At 41.6% G+C, this 16,820-nt stretch overlaps 2 protein-coding genes across 8 annotated transcripts in view; one reads left to right on the top strand and one right to left on the bottom strand.

The window, feature by feature from the left end:
• Nucleotides 1-1,566: 1,566 nt before the first annotated feature.
• faxdc2 (fatty acid hydroxylase domain containing 2) lies at nucleotides 1,567-10,778 on the top strand. Of its 3 annotated transcripts, XM_068600994.1 has the most exons (10): nucleotides 1,567-1,621; nucleotides 3,107-3,147; nucleotides 3,514-3,540; nucleotides 5,027-5,124; nucleotides 5,571-5,674; nucleotides 6,426-6,547; nucleotides 8,330-8,535; nucleotides 9,220-9,325; nucleotides 9,622-9,788; nucleotides 10,098-10,778. In XM_068600994.1, exons 1-10 carry the CDS (start codon nucleotides 1,597-1,599, stop codon nucleotides 10,252-10,254), a joined length of 1,053 nt encoding a protein of 350 aa, XP_068457095.1. In that variant the 5' UTR covers nucleotides 1,567-1,596; the 3' UTR covers nucleotides 10,255-10,778. The 3 variants fall into 3 exon arrangements, with proteins under 3 accessions (XP_068457095.1, XP_068457097.1, XP_068457096.1); XM_068600996.1 differs by lacking the exon at nucleotides 3,514-3,540; XM_068600995.1 differs by lacking the exon at nucleotides 3,514-3,540 and having other exon boundaries at nucleotides 5,024-5,124.
• Nucleotides 10,779-12,698: 1,920 nt separating this feature from the next.
• larp1 (La ribonucleoprotein 1, translational regulator) overlaps nucleotides 12,699-16,820 on the bottom strand; it is a 30,526-nt gene continuing 26,404 nt past the window's right edge. For all 5 annotated transcript variants that reach the window (XM_068599996.1, XM_068599997.1, XM_068599998.1 and 2 more), the window contains 5 exons: nucleotides 16,575-16,735; nucleotides 16,286-16,430; nucleotides 15,477-15,586; nucleotides 15,265-15,392; nucleotides 12,699-14,920 (listed from right to left, as the gene is read on the bottom strand). In XM_068599996.1, coding sequence (XP_068456097.1) covers nucleotides 14,681-14,920; nucleotides 15,265-15,392; nucleotides 15,477-15,586; nucleotides 16,286-16,430; nucleotides 16,575-16,735 — 784 coding nt within the window. In that variant the 3' untranslated portion in view covers nucleotides 12,699-14,680. The remainder of the gene's footprint in view (nucleotides 14,921-15,264; nucleotides 15,393-15,476; nucleotides 15,587-16,285; nucleotides 16,431-16,574; nucleotides 16,736-16,820) is intronic.

The raw sequence follows: 16,820 nt of genomic DNA, 5'->3' as shown, positions 1-16,820 counted from the left end.
CGCCCTCATTGTTCCAACCTGTGCCTCATGGCCTGACTTCTTTACGCATGTGTATTCAGTGTCAATTGTGTTTTCTGTGCCAGTTCATCTCAGCATGTTACTGTGAACCTACCAGCAATTCCTCCCTGTGCTTTCCCCATGCTTCAACCGCTTCTGTCTACCTCCAAGCGTTTACTTCGTAGGTAGACAAAGTTTCCTCTGACTGATCCTCCGTGTACAGAACCCCACTTGATCTTGTTTTTGCACCTTGACGCATGATTGACCAGATTGTCCTTTTAGGATGCTTTTCATGTTCTCCTTCAAAGGTTTATCGCCCACACCCTTTTGAAAAGCTCTCAAGAAGTCCTCAACACTAGCCAATAACACCCAATGATTATTTATGACCTGCCTGAATACACAAAATAAGTTTAACTGGGCCTCTGGGTGTCTGCTCGGTAGTTTAACTCGGCCGCGGCACATTTTCTACAATAAAAAAATCCTGCGGCACACCAACAACCAAAAAAGTTTTTAAAAATATCACATTGTAGCGTAATACAGCATATATAGTTATTGCACTACCTACTGGTGTGCCACAACGCAGTGGTTGAAAAGCACTGTGTCAGGTAGTTTAAATGGGCATTTGGGTGTGTTGCAGCTGGTGGATTATCAAGTCGCTGATTATGCAATGCGGCTGGCAGTTGGATGTTCCTTGAAATTAGAGGTTATCAACCATTATTACGTTGCATGTTGGCCATTATTACAATGCATGTTGGCCATTATTATGCTGCTCATTATTCTTCATTATGTCATCCAAACAGTGCACATTTTCATAGATTTCATGGTCCCAGACAACCGTGATTTTTATTGCTTCCAAGTGGACGATGAGGTTTCCTGGTGTCAGCATCTTTGTGAGAATTGTTTTTTTCTGATAATAAACATGTGTTTATTGCTCGTGCTATGCAACACAACCTCTATGCTGGTTCAATCTTCACCTCAAAATCTTATACCGTTTGCACAGCTCAACCTGCAACTGTGCATCATCCTTTTTGAGAACGTCAGTACGTTAGAGGAACATGTTTTAAAAATGTATTATTGATGTTTCAGATAAGGATTTTGCAGTATTCTTTACATTTTTGATTATTTACTTATATGACAAACCTTTAGGAAAAGTGTATATATCATATATCTATTGATTATTGTTGCCAAAGACCTATTTTTTGTGTTTTTTACAAAGATGTTATACCAACAAAACGGCCATAAAAACAGTCATGTCTAATATATAAATATACATGTATTTATTTAATATATATAAATATATTTATTTATATGTATTTTTTATTATATTATTTATTTACGTTTCTTTATTTTTATTTATTCGGCTTTTGTTTTTTTATTGATATTTTTTATATTTTTTATTTTTATGGATATGTGCAACTGTTAAATAAAACTATATAAGTGGAGTCGAGATCGCTGTTTCCACAACTTCCGGGTACGGCTCGAGTCAGCTGACCCGGAACCGGCCAATCAGGAGCCGCTCGCTGGTGTAAATACCCGGTTGTGTTGTTCGCGCCGCAGAGAGCTGAGCGGCACCGACACACCGGAGAGCCCGCGAGAGACATGACGGTGCAGCCCGGAGTCAGCGGTGAGTGGCGCTTCATTTGACCGGAAACACGTCGCTGGGCTCGGTGTGTGTTCTCCGTGAGAGACCGCGTGGTTGATGAGTGTGTATTAGTATTGTAAAAGTATTACTTTATAATATTCTGACGCTTTTATTGTTTTGAACAGTCTTTATCTCTACTTGATCAACTTTTATTTAAATGTAAATATTTATGGAAAGCCTAAATGTAATTCCTTAAAAGAAAAAAAAAGTTAATGTTATCAAGTTCATCTGTTTGTTCTCATAATTTCCTCAAATCGGCTACTAATAATAAACACATAAAATCGTATGTATTGTCCCAGCTGGAGCTTTAGATTTGTTAAATTAAGATAAAACTCCTTAAGCATAAAACTCCTCTGTTGTTGAACTTAAAGATGACCTTCAAATGTGGGTTATGATATTGTAAAAATGCTTTTTACAACATAGTAAGACACAATTTACAAAAATTGTGTCTTACTATGTTGTTCCATAACTTAAATAAACAATAACAAAATGTAACGTTTAAGAATGTTTAACTAAAGTCCACAGTAAACAAAGTAAAGTCGTCCGGATCACAAGACGTCTCTTGGTTCCCTGAAGTTTTCTCGTGGTTTGTGGTTTTCACATCATCAAGTTGAACATTGGAGCAAAACTAATTGTCAACCTCTTCTGCACAGTGAAGCTCAGACAACCAACGAGATTTAACAAAAAAGCAAAGGACGGTGGCTTCAACTTAATCTAGATGTTTACACCCGGCGCTGGATTAAAAAAAAGATTTCTGTTCTTTTTGTGATTTTCTTGCTCGGCTACAAACAGAAGAGAAAGTTCTTGGCTGTTCGCAGTGAGAAGAACCGATTATAACGAGATTATATTTGTAATCCTCTTCTGTAAATGTGGCTGCGGGCTGCATGGCACTCTGACGATTATCTGATGAAAAGATTAAAAAAGCAGGTCCGAGACTGTTTAAATGAATTCACATTATTGGTGGTAGAACAGCTCTAATGACTGAAGTTCAGTCTTTGGCACCAAGTCTGAGTTTCATGAATGTTCTGCGTTGAATATAAATTAATTATTAATGGGGGAAAAAAACACGGTAGAAGGTAAGAAATGATTTTAAAAGTTTTTTTTTTTTTTTACAGTTTGAAAAACTAAAAGGTGACTGTCATCCTAAAAATGTAATCCTGTTTATTTATTTTTTTTAAACGTATTATTTTACCAGGATTAGGCTGACTTCCTATTTTATAAAGCGCAGAACATTTGAACTTCAACCTTTTGCCTTCAGTCATTTTGGGACAGCAGGCGTCCCATTTGTGTCTAAAGTTAGCCCAAAATGTACGATTTTTTTTAATGGATTTTTTAAATCTGCCAATTCTGAACTGTATTTATTATGATTATGAACAACACCATGTGATGTGTGTAGATGAATGCTGCAGCTATGAATGTGTTGTCACACCTGGACAATAACTCAAATGTGCTTCTTTGTGCTGACAGACACGAGGGGCGTGGCCTCAGGGGACGGCAGCAGCCGGCGGGTAAGAACACAACACCTCACACCTGACTGCTGATACCTGATCATGAAAACGTGTGTGTGTGTGTGTGTGTGTGTGTGTGTGTGTGTGTGTGTGTGTGTGTGTGTGTGTGTGTGTGTGTGTGTGTGTGTGTGTGTGTGTGTGTGTGTGTGTGTGTGTGTGTGTGTGTGTGTGTGTGTGTAGATCATACACACGTGTATATATGTGTGTGTATAAACAGTGTGTGTTGTATGTATATTTATGTGTGTGTGTTTGTATATATACATATATCATCTTTTATCTATTGTTACACTGTGAATCCAAATGAAAGGATATGCTTCTTCTTCTTCTTCTTCTTCTTCTTCTTCTTCTTCTTTTGAAACCAATAAGTTTACTGATTTCTCTTACTTCTTTCATGTGAGTCGTTCCCACTTCCTTGTTGTTGTTCTCTAACGCATGATGTAACGCATGTCCTCCGCATGTAAAGTGCGTTTCCACCCGCCTGCTGGTGTTTTTGTCCGTGACTCAGTTTCCTGTTTGCCCGGTTTTCTTGACTTCTGGCTCGACCTGTTGAAGCTGCATTTCGTTCTCCTCCTGTGTGAATCTGTCGAGCAGACAAAGAGAAGGGTGGCCGGTGCATGGATCATGTGCACACGCTATGAGACACGCTAAGGAGTGGTTTATGCATCCTTCACACTGTAGAAAACAAAGGTAGTTGACTAAATGTCCTCGTAAGGATAGATATCCAAAGGATGCATCGGTGTCGGGAGACATGTGTGCAACGTTGTTGCCTCTGTTGCCGGGCAGAGAGCTGAAGGGGTGAAACGCTGGTATTTCTGGAGGTCTGGTGACCATGACATCAATCCCCTGGAAAATTAATTCCCCTGAGTGACCTGATCCAGTTTTCTCCGTGTCGGCTCAGATTTAGCTTTTGCTGAATGAACAGAGAGTTTGTACATTCAGGCGTTTAGCATTCAAGATGAAAAAGAAACGCTCGTTTCCAATTCAACTGTTGCCAAAAATGGATTTGTTAAAATCAGTTTAGGTCACGCTGAAATACATGGAAATAGTGTTACATTGAAAATTGGTTGTATAGAAGTCTATGCTTCATGTGTTAAAGCTGCGTTCTCTCTACTGTCCACCAGGGGTGACTCCTCTGGTTGTATAGAAGTCTATATAGATGACTCTACTTCTCTCTTGACGTATTCCAACATGAGTCTATGTCTCAATCTCTAGTTTCAAGACTTCTTCCATACAGCATGATGTTCATTCAGTAAATTATGGTCATTTATAGTCAAACAGATCATAAAGCAGGGGAGGCTTTAGGGGTGGGGCTACGAGGTGATTGACAGGTTGGTGTTGTCTAACTTTAACTCTTTTTCAGTGTGTTTTCTGTTCATGAATGTTAATAATAACCTCTTTGCTCTTCTAGAACTATCTTCTTCAGCGTTCGGTTTGCTTTGAGCTCCACTCTCTGGTTCTGAAAACCAAGATGGCGGCGTCTAAGAGGCCACCTGCTGACCTTTTCCACTTTATTCTATAGATTTATTCTCAAAAGCGCACTCTAACTTTGCTTTTCTCAGCATCAAGACCAATAAACCCACGAGTCTAACGTCTCCTTCTCAGTCTCGTACCATCGTAAAGCTGACGGACACGTTTCTCTCCTGCCGCCGGGCTTTATTTTTGCTCTCCGGCCTCACGCTCTCCCTGCTGTTTGTTTCCCTCCATGGCGCCGCATTCCTCACCGCGATGGAAACACAAAACCGCCGAGTCGTCTCCGTGTGTGAGGATCCGAATGGACACAAACGGAGACGTTTTCTGTGGGAAACGACGATGCAGCTCAGCATCCTCCAGAGTAACTGATACTCTCTCTCTCTCTCTCTCTCTCTCTCCTCCCCAGCAGGACAGTCCTGGAGAGCTGTGGGACTCCGTGAAGAAGGCGGCGGTCGTTATCGGGTCCGGGATCTTGTTCTTGGCTGCGTTCGGCAACTCGTTGACATGGTAGGAGCAATGTTGCCAACTCCTCAGCAAGGAAAGTCGCTATGGGCTGTCGTAGAAGTCGCTAGAAGTCGCTAAATGATGTCACCGGCATGACATCATTTAGCGACTTCTGCGTTGCTCCAACCAAACCAGAAGGAGCTGCACGGTCCCAGGTTATGAAGTCAAGCCCGATAATGAGAATAAAGGAAGAGGAGCAGAAGACCGAGCAGCACCGGTCTGGTCGGGCGTTGGTCCCTGCTCACCTGCTGCAGCATAAAATATTTATACATCTAAATAATAGCCAATGCGAGGCGGATCTCAGCCATTACTGTAATTACTGTCCTGCAATTATTTTTAATTTAGTGTGTGTGTGTGTGTTTGGCGGTGGCAAAAAATAATTGTCGGGATGATGGTTTCTTCTTCTTCTTCTTCTCCTTCTTCCTCTTCCTCCTCCTCTTCCTCCTCAGGCACCTGCAGAGGTTCTGGGGCGCTTCGGGGGATTTCTGGCAGGACTTATGGACCAAACTGCACGTGGCCTTCGAGGGTCATCACACCGCTCTGTTCTTCCTGGGTGAGGGAAGAAGAAACCTTAGCTTTGCTTGTGTTGACACACACACACACACACACACACACACACACACAACTTCCTCACTTCTATGAAGCAGCACCACGTTGTTGTTGTTGTTGTTGTTGTTGTTGTTGTGAGTCATGAGGTGTTCAGATATTCCCTCTGAGAACATTGGTCCATAACAACATGCGGTCAGAGATAAGCTTTATGATCTCTGACCGCAGAAGATAAATCCATGCAGCACAAATCAAATACTTACAAATATTTAAAACCAGGCGCAGGTAAAACACGTGTTTTAATGCAGCTTCAAGCTGATTGACGTCTGCAAAGAGAACATGATAACTGACGGAAAATAAATCTGATTATATTTATTATAAATGTGGTAATGGATGTAGAAATTAAATATGAAACGTATATCAATAAATATGGAAAACAAATAGTATTATATATTATTTATTCATTACCCAGTAATTTTGGCTTTATTCATTCATTTAAAATTGTATAATGCTCTTATGTTTTATTTATTAATGTAATCCCCGTGCCATTTTCATATAAATATTCAAATAATTCCACATTTTATTTATTCATTATGCCTGCGATGTGAATATTTCTGTATTTTCCAACTAAGGCTAAAAGCTGTTTTTTTGTATTATTTAATTACCATTTATGAAAAAACACATTTAATGGTGAATTCAGATGGTACGGCCCCCCGTGGTCGCCCCCGTGGTGAGTGACGGTTGGTCTCTCCCAACAGGAACCATGGTGATTCCCACCGTGACGTTCTGGGTCACCAACGGGCTGCTGCTCCTGGTGGACACCACCGGCAGGCCGGCCTTCATCACCCGGTACCGCATCCAGCCCGACAAGAACAACCCGGTAGGTCCGGTCCCTGATGTTGTCATTACTGCCAGGATGCTGGTGTGTGTGTGTGTGTGTGTGTGTGTGTGTGTGTGTGTGTGTGTGTGTGTGTGTGTGTGTGTGTGTGTGTGTGTGTATGTGTGTGTGTATATATATATATATATATATATATATATATATATATATATATATATATATATATATATATATATATATATATATATATATATATATATATTATTTATTTCTGGCAGGACTTAAAACATATATCAATAAATATGGAAAACAAATAGTATTATATATTATTTATATAATATACACACACACACACATAGTTAATGCATGATAAAATATTTTTCGGCGTTAACAGATGTTGCGTTAACGTCTATATAACGCGTTATGTGCCCATCCGTAATATATATAAACACACTCGCACACACATACGTATGTATGTATGTACACATACGTGTGTGTGTGTGTGTGTGTGTGTGTGTTGTATATGTGCAGCACATGTCCGTCTGTCCGCCGCTCAAAGTCCTCTTCCTGGGTTTGAGTCACCGGCGTTGGACAAAGATCGCTGTGTAATCAGATTATCGATAACCTTCACAGATCATGACGGGGACACGGTTCACAGGAAGCTCGTGTTTATGATCTATGAGGCAGGTTCAGGTTGATTTGTCCATAATTCACGTTTATGGGTGAACATTTATGGTTACATTTGGCCATGAATAGAAATGGTTTGACGTCGGCCATTAAGTGAACTTGGCGTTGTCTTTAATCTGCTGAGTCATGTTTGAGTCCCGTTGTTCTTTATGAGCGATGGGACTGCAGATCAGAGTTCACCTGTGAAGAACCAAAAGAACTTTTATCCAGCGATCCATCTCTGTATCTCTGTTATGATTTTATGAACGTCTGCGCCGGTCAATCTGCAGATGATGAGTAATAAAGATTTGAACTTCTTAGGCGTCTCCGTCTGCTCGTTCGACCAAAGCACGGAATATAATGTTCAGTAATTAGTTGTTAGTCTAATTTTGGATTCATAAAATAAATGTACCTTGATGTTGTTTTTGTTTATACGCACCAAAACATGTGAGTCAGTTTGAGAAGAACTTTTCCTGTTTGTGTTTTTATTTTCACCATCGTGGTGACGCTCGAGGATCAAAGTTCTGCTCCACATCGACACACACACACACACACACACACACACACACACACACACACACACACACACACACACACACAGTGTCTCACACACACACACACACACAGTGTCTCTCACACACACAATGTCACACATACACACACAGACATGCTCACACACATAGACACACAATGTCAAACATACACACACAATGTCACACACACACACAATGTCACACACACACACACACACACACACACAGTGTTTCACACACACACACACACACACACACACAGTGTGTCTCACACACACACACACACACACACACACACACACACACACAGGCCACGTGATGCGTTCATGTGTGTGTGTTGCAGTGAACTCTTTCTGTTGTTTGTGTTCTCGTTACAAAGATCTTGTATTTTTTATTCATCTTGTTTGTGTGTCCTTTAAGGTGAACTACTGTGTGCTCTGGAACTCTCATTGTTAGTTTAAATACAACATTGTCTCACTTTTTCATGTTCACACCGAGATATTTCCAAATGTTCGCTCATGTAAATTTGCTTTTAAAGTCATAAAATCCTCTGTTCTGATGCGTATGAACGTGAATATCAACATTCTGAACATTAACCGGCCCGCCGCCCCTGCGCCTCCCCCAGGTGGACCCCGTTAAGCTCCGCCAGGTGCTGAGGACGGTGGTCTTCAACCACGTGTGCATCTCGGGGCCCATGGTGGTGGCGGCCTACCAGCTGGTGACCTTGTGGGCCGACCCCTGCGGCCCCGAGCTGCCCACCTTCCACCGGGCGCTGCTGGAGCTGGCCTTCTTCTCCGGGCTGGAGGAGCTCATCTTCTACTACTCGCACAGGTGAGAGAGACCTCTTGATTTGGTTATTACTGAGCTTCAGCCGCCGCCACCTGGTGGCCGAGAGGGAGAACTTCAACTGTTTTTTATTTCGCTGTATGAACATTATTATTTGATTGTTTCAGGGCCAGAAAATGGATGCAGGAAGTAGAAAGTAATTAAAGTAAAGACCTTTCACATCGTAAAAAGGTTCAAGTTTATATTCATCCAATAATAATATAACCAGTGATTAATATATTAATAAAGTATATGTACACTTAAGTAAGATTTTGAGGTACTTTTGCCTTTATGTCACAGGGATATGTTGAACTTTATATTCCATAATTTTGATATTATTTGACTTTGCAGGTTCCGGTTATTAATAATGATGGATAACTTGTGTAATGTAAAATGAGACTTTTATTCTATTTTAAAGAAATTTAAATGATCTCTAACATAAAGTGATGCGTCAATCATCTGATTAAATACTGAAGCCGCTTTATGATCTTTGATCAAATCAGATGTTTTCTGATGTTCTGGTGCTCGAAAACATGAAAAGTTCCTTTTTTAAGAAACTTCAAATATATTTTTAAAGCAGAACTTCGACTCGTAACCGAGTTTCTACTCCGTTGTTTTTATTTCTGCTTTTATTCACGTAACTTATCCAAGTTCTTCTTCCTCTTCCTCCTCTTCCTCCTCTTCCTCCAGGTTGTTCCATCGTCCCGGCCTCTACAAGCGTTTCCACAAGCAGCATCATGAGTGGACGGCTCCCATCGGGGTCGTTTGTATTTACGCTCATCCTCTGGAGCACATGGTGAGTTCACGTCTTTAATACACGTTAATATGAACGTCTTTAATACACGTTAATATGAATCCAACATTCATTTACTAAAAGATAAGCGCTTCGTCCTCTATTAATCCATTCATCCATTCATCCATTCATCCATTCGCTACAATATGTTGTCTTTATGTCGTCTTGTTGTGCATGAAAAACTAAGTTAAAAAAAAAATTATATAAATGTATAGGCCCTGAGCTTTGAGCATCGTAGGTCTCTCACTGTCATCGTCGTTGTTGTTGTCGTTGTTGTTGTCGTTGTCGTCGTCCTCCAGCTCTCCAACATGCTGCCGGTGGCGTTGGGCCCGGTGCTGCTGGGCTCTCACCTCACCTCCACCATCATGTGGTACTGCCTGGCTCTGGTCAGCACCACCATCTCCCACTGCGGCTACCACCTGCCCTTCCTGCCCTCGCCCGAGTTCCACGACTTCCACCACCTCAGGTGAGTTCACCTGTCCTCTTCCTCACCTGTCCTCTTCCTCACCTGTCCTCCTTCACCTGTCCTCTTCTTCACCTGTCCTCTTCAGCTGTCCTCTTGTCCTCCTCCTCACCTGTCCTCTTCTTCACCTGTCCTCTTTACCTGTCTTCTTGTCCTCCTCTTTACCTATCCTCTTCTTCACCTGTCCCCTAGTCCTCTTGTCCTGTTCCTCACCTGTCCTGTTCCTCACCTGTCCTCTTGTCCTCTTCCTCACCTGTCCTCTTGTCCTCTTCCTCACCTGTCCTCTTGCCCCCCCCCTCCCCCTCCCTACAGGTTCAACCAGTGCTTCGGGGTCTTCGGGGTTCTGGATCGGCTTCACGGCACCGACGCCAAGTTCCGGCAGACGATCCAGTACGAGCGCCACTCGCTGCTCACGGGCCTCACGCCGCTGAGCCAGAGCATCCCCGACGCGCCCAAGAAGAGCCACTGACCCCTTGACCTTTGACCTTTTGACCTTCAGTGACTTAATTATGACTTATTGTGATCGGTATCTGACTGTGATTGTTCCCCCAAAGTAGAAATATTGCACTTTATTCCAGATTATGCAGATTCCTGATGAGACCAAAGAGTCCGGTGGTCGACGAGCGTGAAAACAAATCCTTCGTCTTTAACGTGCCGCCAGAAGGACTTCCTGTTCCGTTATGAAAACAGCTTTTTGGTTTTTAGTGTTTTTTGCCTGCAGAATGATTCTCTCAAGGTTTAAACCGACACGTTCCTGCTTTCCTTCATGATTATTAAAGCGGAAACGTGAGTGTTTGATAAATACATGCACAATATCATAAATATATATTTAAGAAGTGGTGTTTAGTAAGTAAACTTCCATTACTTCTCATGAAAGTTCTTGAATGTTAAAATGTTTGTATTTCAGGCCTCAAGTTATTGTGTAATAACACATGTGATTGAAATATGTAATTATTACTGATGTTTTTAATATTAAAAGATTCTCGTTTATTATTCCACTTGTTGCTCGTGTCTGCTGGAGGCTGAAGGATTATTACGCAACAGAAAAAACTAATATTTTGATTTTGTTAAAGCAGCTTAAGACTAAATCATGAAATACATAATTTAAAAAGCTATTAAACGCATCTGATGGACTGAGAAACACTTTCGCTTCTCATCAGGATGATACAAATAAAAAGCCTTTAAATTGTCAAAAGACATTTATACTCATTAAAAGCTCAGGTATGGAATATCAAAGTTGGTACATCCAAAAAAGGTGGTATATTTTGTTGACGCCATAAACATAATACGTCAATAGTATATTCATCATGGTCTGCCAAATCTCAGTATCGTATTTAAATGTCAGTGGCATTTCAAATAAATACGATATCATATTCCACATGAAGAGTACTCAATGTAAAAAAAGTAATTGCAAATTGTGAAAATGATATAAAATAAAAAAAATCTTTATATGCAGCAAAATGTGAAAGTAATTAAAGTATAGCAGGTAAACAAACAGTAAAATAAATCCTAAACGAGTCGTTAAAGTCAAAAAGCCGTTTTATAGTTAGCATGTTAATAAATCATAGTTCATACATTCATAGCAGTCTTTAAAAAGTAATATTTATTTAAAAGTAGTCATAAAAAGTTATATGGGAAAGAAAAATACTTTGTCACAAAGTATATTTTAAAGTTGTTTTTTTTTAAATACGAAATTCTAGAAAGAAATTTAGAATTCTACTTTCCTTTTCAGATTATTTCTGTGAAATCTGGATTAATTTTTTTTTTTTTTTTTTTTAAATGGTGTAAATTGGAAAGACAAGAAAAATCCCCTGGCAGTGTTTCCTCTGATATAATTTTCTAGTTCCTAAATCATTCTGTGACCTTTGACCTCGGCCGTCTGTCTTGAAGCGGTTCAGTGGTGGAAGTTGAAGCGTCTCCTCCTGCGATCGACACTTTAAAAAACACGTCGACATGATCGTAAACATAAAAACAAACAAACACTTTTTCAAAGATCTTCATTCAGAAATAATCACGCAGACGCCGACATTTTAGGTTTTTTTGTCCGTTTTGTGTTTTTTTTTTCTTTATTAAAGGAAAAGCATAATTACTACAAATTACAAATAACACTAATAGCGAATCACATCAGCCTACAAAGCAGATATTATGAATATTAAATGTTATAATACAAGATCTTATCCAAGTATTTTACATTTTTCCATTTTATATATTTTTTTGTTCCTTTTTTTTCCTCGTTTATCTTTTTTTCCTCATGACAAGCCTAAGATATAGTGATGCAATGAACTATGTTACCGGTTCATATACACTCATTTATTATTCATATGGCTTTATGGAATTTTGTCCTTTTTTTTCACATCAGTCTCCAGACATCCAAAAGCAGCCGGAGTCCTGTGAGCAACCTCACGAGCCCAGATGGTCTCTCCTCCTCCTCCTCCTCTCCTCTCTCCTCTCTCCCTCCGGTGGAGGCTTCGGCGCCCCCTAGAGTTCATCTGTGCTGATCCAGAAGGCTGAAAACTCCCAAAGCACCTGAATCCCTCTTCACCCCCCCCTCCCCCCTCCAAAAAATAAGTATGGTGGCAGGCGATGATGACAGAGGGATCATGTGAAGGCCCTTCACTGGCCCCTAGTGGCGGACTGCCGCGTCTGCATCCCCACACACACACACAAACACACCAGTTCAACCAGTCAAAGGCATCGCTGGTTTTTCCAGGGGGGTGGAACGAGTTTTCCTCTTTTCTGGATATTCTCTCGTCTCTTGAGAAGCTCGAGAAAACGTCTGAAACGGATCAAATCTCCCTGAAGATAAACGGAACAAATAAAAATAAAAACAAAAAAGTACAGCTTTGCATTATCGTGGACTCAGAGGAAGAAGCTGGAACAGCAGCTGAAGGGTTGTTACGCAACGAGGACCAAGACCTTCTTTTACAGTTTGATCAAAACTAGTCTTAAATTAAATTGTCAGGCTTTTTTTTTCTTCTTTCTTTGATCTTCTCCAAACTCTTTAGTTCCTTTAAATGCATTTTCAAAACTTTGACGAAGGAAACAGCTTAGTGGGGGGGCGTTGCGGTGATGAATTGTTCAATTTAAACTTGAAATCAGCTTTGAGGAAAACCAGGAGGCTGAAGGTTGAGTTCATTTGTCAATCCCAAATTATTTGATCGCGACCTGAAACCGTCTGAAAGCTCAGGTTTGAGTTTTTATGGCAATTTTTCCCTTTTGTGTTGTTCCCGTTTCTGTAAAAAAATGAAAAGAAAAACAGCCCGACACACAAACCCGTCCATCACAACAACAACAACGCTAGAAACACTGCAAATGAAAAATTAAAGAGCATTTGAAAAAGATAAATCATGAGACCATTAAAGAAAAGGGAAAAAAAAGAGAAAACGTTACGTTCACGTTTTTTAAGGCAAATATATAAATCTGTTCTATAAACAATAAAACAAGTAGCAGGAGCCTCTTTCATCCATCAGATTCACATTTTACACCAGCGGAGGAAGGAAGAAACGAGCCTGTGTGTGTGTGTGTGTGTGTGTGTGAGTGTCTCTCCGTGTGTGTGTGTGTGTGTGTGTCCATGTGTGTGTCTGTGTGTGTGTCTACACCGTCTGTGATGTCTGTAATTGATGTGCATCCGACAGAGCGCTCCGGTTTAAACACTGAAGCCAGGTGCCTGAGGCCCCGCCCCATGCCCCGCCCCATGCCCCGCCCCCTTCACATGCCCCGCCCCCTGTCCAACATGCGTGACTGAGCTTTTTTTTTTTTTTTTTTTTCAAGTAATCCAGATTGATGACTTCAGGTCGGATGGATGAACGGATGGATGGCGGCTCATCCAACGGGGAAGAAACAGGAAACGATTCCCAACGTTCTCTCCACCCCAGTGTTTCTGTTTTGGGGAGGCGGGGCGGGGGAGAAGGGGGAGGGGCGTTGGGTGGGGGAGGGAGGGGGGGGGTCAGGTATTTTTGTTGTAGTTTCAGCACAAACAAAAAAAAAGTCCCGACTTTGCAAAAATAAAAACAGGGAAGAATTACAGGACGTGTAACAGACCGAATGACACTTGGAAGACAGTTTGGGAAAAGTGACGGCGTGGAGTGAGCGAAGAGGAGGAAGAAGTGGAGGAAGAAGTGGAGGAAGAGGAGGAGGGGTGAAACAGCCCCACCTAGTGGCCTCTGCTGGGACCGGGTGAGCTGTACAGTCAGTCAGGCGGCGGCACAAGAAGAAGCATCAAACCATTCAAATAAGGCAACTTTCAATGCTGTGTCCATACCGAGGGAAGTCTCTCCTCTTCATCATTCTCTCCTCATCATCATCATCATCATCATTTGGTTCTTTAAAGAAAAAAAAAAATCATCCCCCCCGTCTCTCAACGTTCAGCCAGAAAGTAAATCAAATATTTTTTGTATTTTTTTTTTTAAACCGAGAGGATGAAACGTCCGCGTTGGGTCGGATGTTCAAGAGCGGCGCTTTTCATTCGACCCCCTTTCGTCCTCCGAGACGCTCAATGTTGTTCAAACTATTTCCTAGTCTGGCGCCGGGAGGAAATAATCATCATTAATCTGAGATCTGGAGGGGAGGAGCCAGCAGGACGCGAGGGGGGGGGGGGGTGGAAATGTAGGAAATAAAAACGTAGTTAATCACCACAAACCTCCACCGAGTGGACCGGCAAGGATTCCTAAAGCAACAAAATAAAAAGTTTATTTTTTTTTTCTCTCAAAATTATGGAACTAATTAATAAACCATAGCCGTATTAATTATTTGTCTTCCTTCCTTCCCATTCAAAAGTCTCTGTCGGGGTGAAAAACAACCTCATGCTGAGTGAAGAACCCCCCCCCCTCTCAGAGAGAACCGGTGACTTGCAGGCGTGGTCGAGTTGATCCGTGTGGGCCGGCGTGTTGGTGGAGTTACTTCAGTGTCTTGGCATCTGGTGCGGCGGCGGCGGCGGCTGTGGTGGTTCCGGTGGCGGCGGTGGCGGCTATCTGTCCGACGGGTTTGGCATCATCCTTGGCTGCGAGGCCCGGCGCGGTGGGGGCGGGGCCCGAGCCGGCCTGGCTTTGCGGCCGGCTTGAAGGCAGAGAGGGGTGGCGGCGCCGCCCGTCCCCGCTGGACGAGTGTCTTCTGCGGCCTCCTTCCTCCATCGGCGGCTGGAAGGGGGAGAAAGAGAGAGAGAACCGGGGGGGGAGGTGAAGAACAGTCAGTGGTGATGACGCCATCGGATAAACACCACAGGACTTAGCTTCCATGCTAATATACAGATATATCTACTGTAAAAGTTGGGTTATACCAAAAAAAACCCTCGCCTATGAATTTTGGAGTCTTCGTATTTTTAGTTACTTGATGGTTTCTGAACTTCTTTACAATCGTTGTGCTTGTTGCATATTTAAGTGTTTTGTATGATCAATAACAACTTCAGCCATCATGGTTCAGTACCATGATGAGTGCTTTTTGCATCAAACATATTATTATTATTAATATTATTATGACTCACATCGATCCTGAAGTCTTCCAGACGTTTGAACTTCTTCATGTACTCGTGCAGCTTGGGGTCGATCTCCAAGGTCTTGGCTTTGGAGTATTTAAGGAACGCCCAGAACTTCTCCAGTCCGTACAGCTGGCCTGAGAGGAGGAAGAGAAGAATTTACCAGAAGCTCCCGACGACAGACACGAGCTTCCGTCTCTTCGTTGCTCGTGCCGACTCACCGGCCTCGTAGTCCTTCGTCGTCTCCTCCTGGAAGTCCTTGAAGATGTCCGGCCTGAACTTCCTCTCCAGCCCGTAGCTGTAGTACCTGAACAGGCACTCCAGTCCGTACCTGCAACCACACCCGGTCAACGTAGAGGTCAATACAGAGCTTTAATAGCGAGCGTCAATATAGAGCGTTAGAGGACACACCGCTCGCCCAGCAAGAGCGCCCCGTATATTTAAAAAAAAATATACTTTTTTATACATAGACACTTTTTAAAAAAAAAAAAAAAATATATATATATATATATATATATATATATATATATATATATATATATATATATATATATATATATATATATATATATATATATATATATATATATACACACACACATATATATATATATATATATACACACATATATATATATACACACATATACACACATATATATATACACACATATATATATATATACACACACATATATATATACACACACATATATATATACACACACATATATATATACACACACATATATATATACACACATATATATATATATATACACATATATATATATATATACACACATATATATATATACACACATATAAAACATATTTCTTGATATATAAATACATATAAACAAATATGTATATATTCAAAAAATACAAAAATAAAACTAAGATTTTTAAAAAATGGAACCAAGTAATGGGTTTTAAACATTATTGCTATTAATTCCCTTTGCTCCCAAATAAATAAATAATTTGCCCTCGCCAACAGAAAGCAGTGATGAGTCGTCACTGAGCTGCCTACCTGTATCCTTCTTTCCCGTCCTCCACCACCAGCTGTCTGAACTCCTCGTACATCTTCCTGTTGAAGTGATCGCGCAGGAAAAACGACCAGAAGCGGAAGAGCGTGTTCATCTCCTGCGATTGGCCGATTCCCAGCCTCTTGCGCTCTGATTGGTGGAAGAGAGAGAAAGAGAGAAGCGAGATTAAGTTGACGGGTTTACTGAGAATACAAGACAAAGAAAACAAGACAGAAGAAATGCTTGAAGTAGAAGAAAATGTGTGTGTGTGTGTGTGTGTGTGTGTGTGTGTACCGTTCAGGCAGCGCCGGCGGTACTTGTGGTAAACGTGTTGCGTGAAGCCGTTCTCTTTGAGCAGCTCGTGTGACGGGTGCTGGAACTTGGGCAGAGACTGAGGGGTGCAGCCCACGTTGCCCAGGGCGGGGGTGCCCTCCGAGGGGCTGGCGGTGGAGCTGCTACAGGACGGGAAGAGGAGGAAGAGGAGGAGGAAGAGCATTAAAATGATTGAGTCATGATAAAGAACCGACGAGTACGGGTAAT

Source organism: Clinocottus analis, unplaced genomic scaffold (genome assembly GCF_023055335.1).
Source record: "Clinocottus analis isolate CAN_PGR_092001 unplaced genomic scaffold, fCliAna1.0.p SCAF_5, whole genome shotgun sequence".
Taxonomy (NCBI): domain Eukaryota; kingdom Metazoa; phylum Chordata; class Actinopteri; order Perciformes; family Cottidae; genus Clinocottus; species Clinocottus analis.
This window is presented reverse-complemented; position numbering and strand designations above follow the sequence as displayed.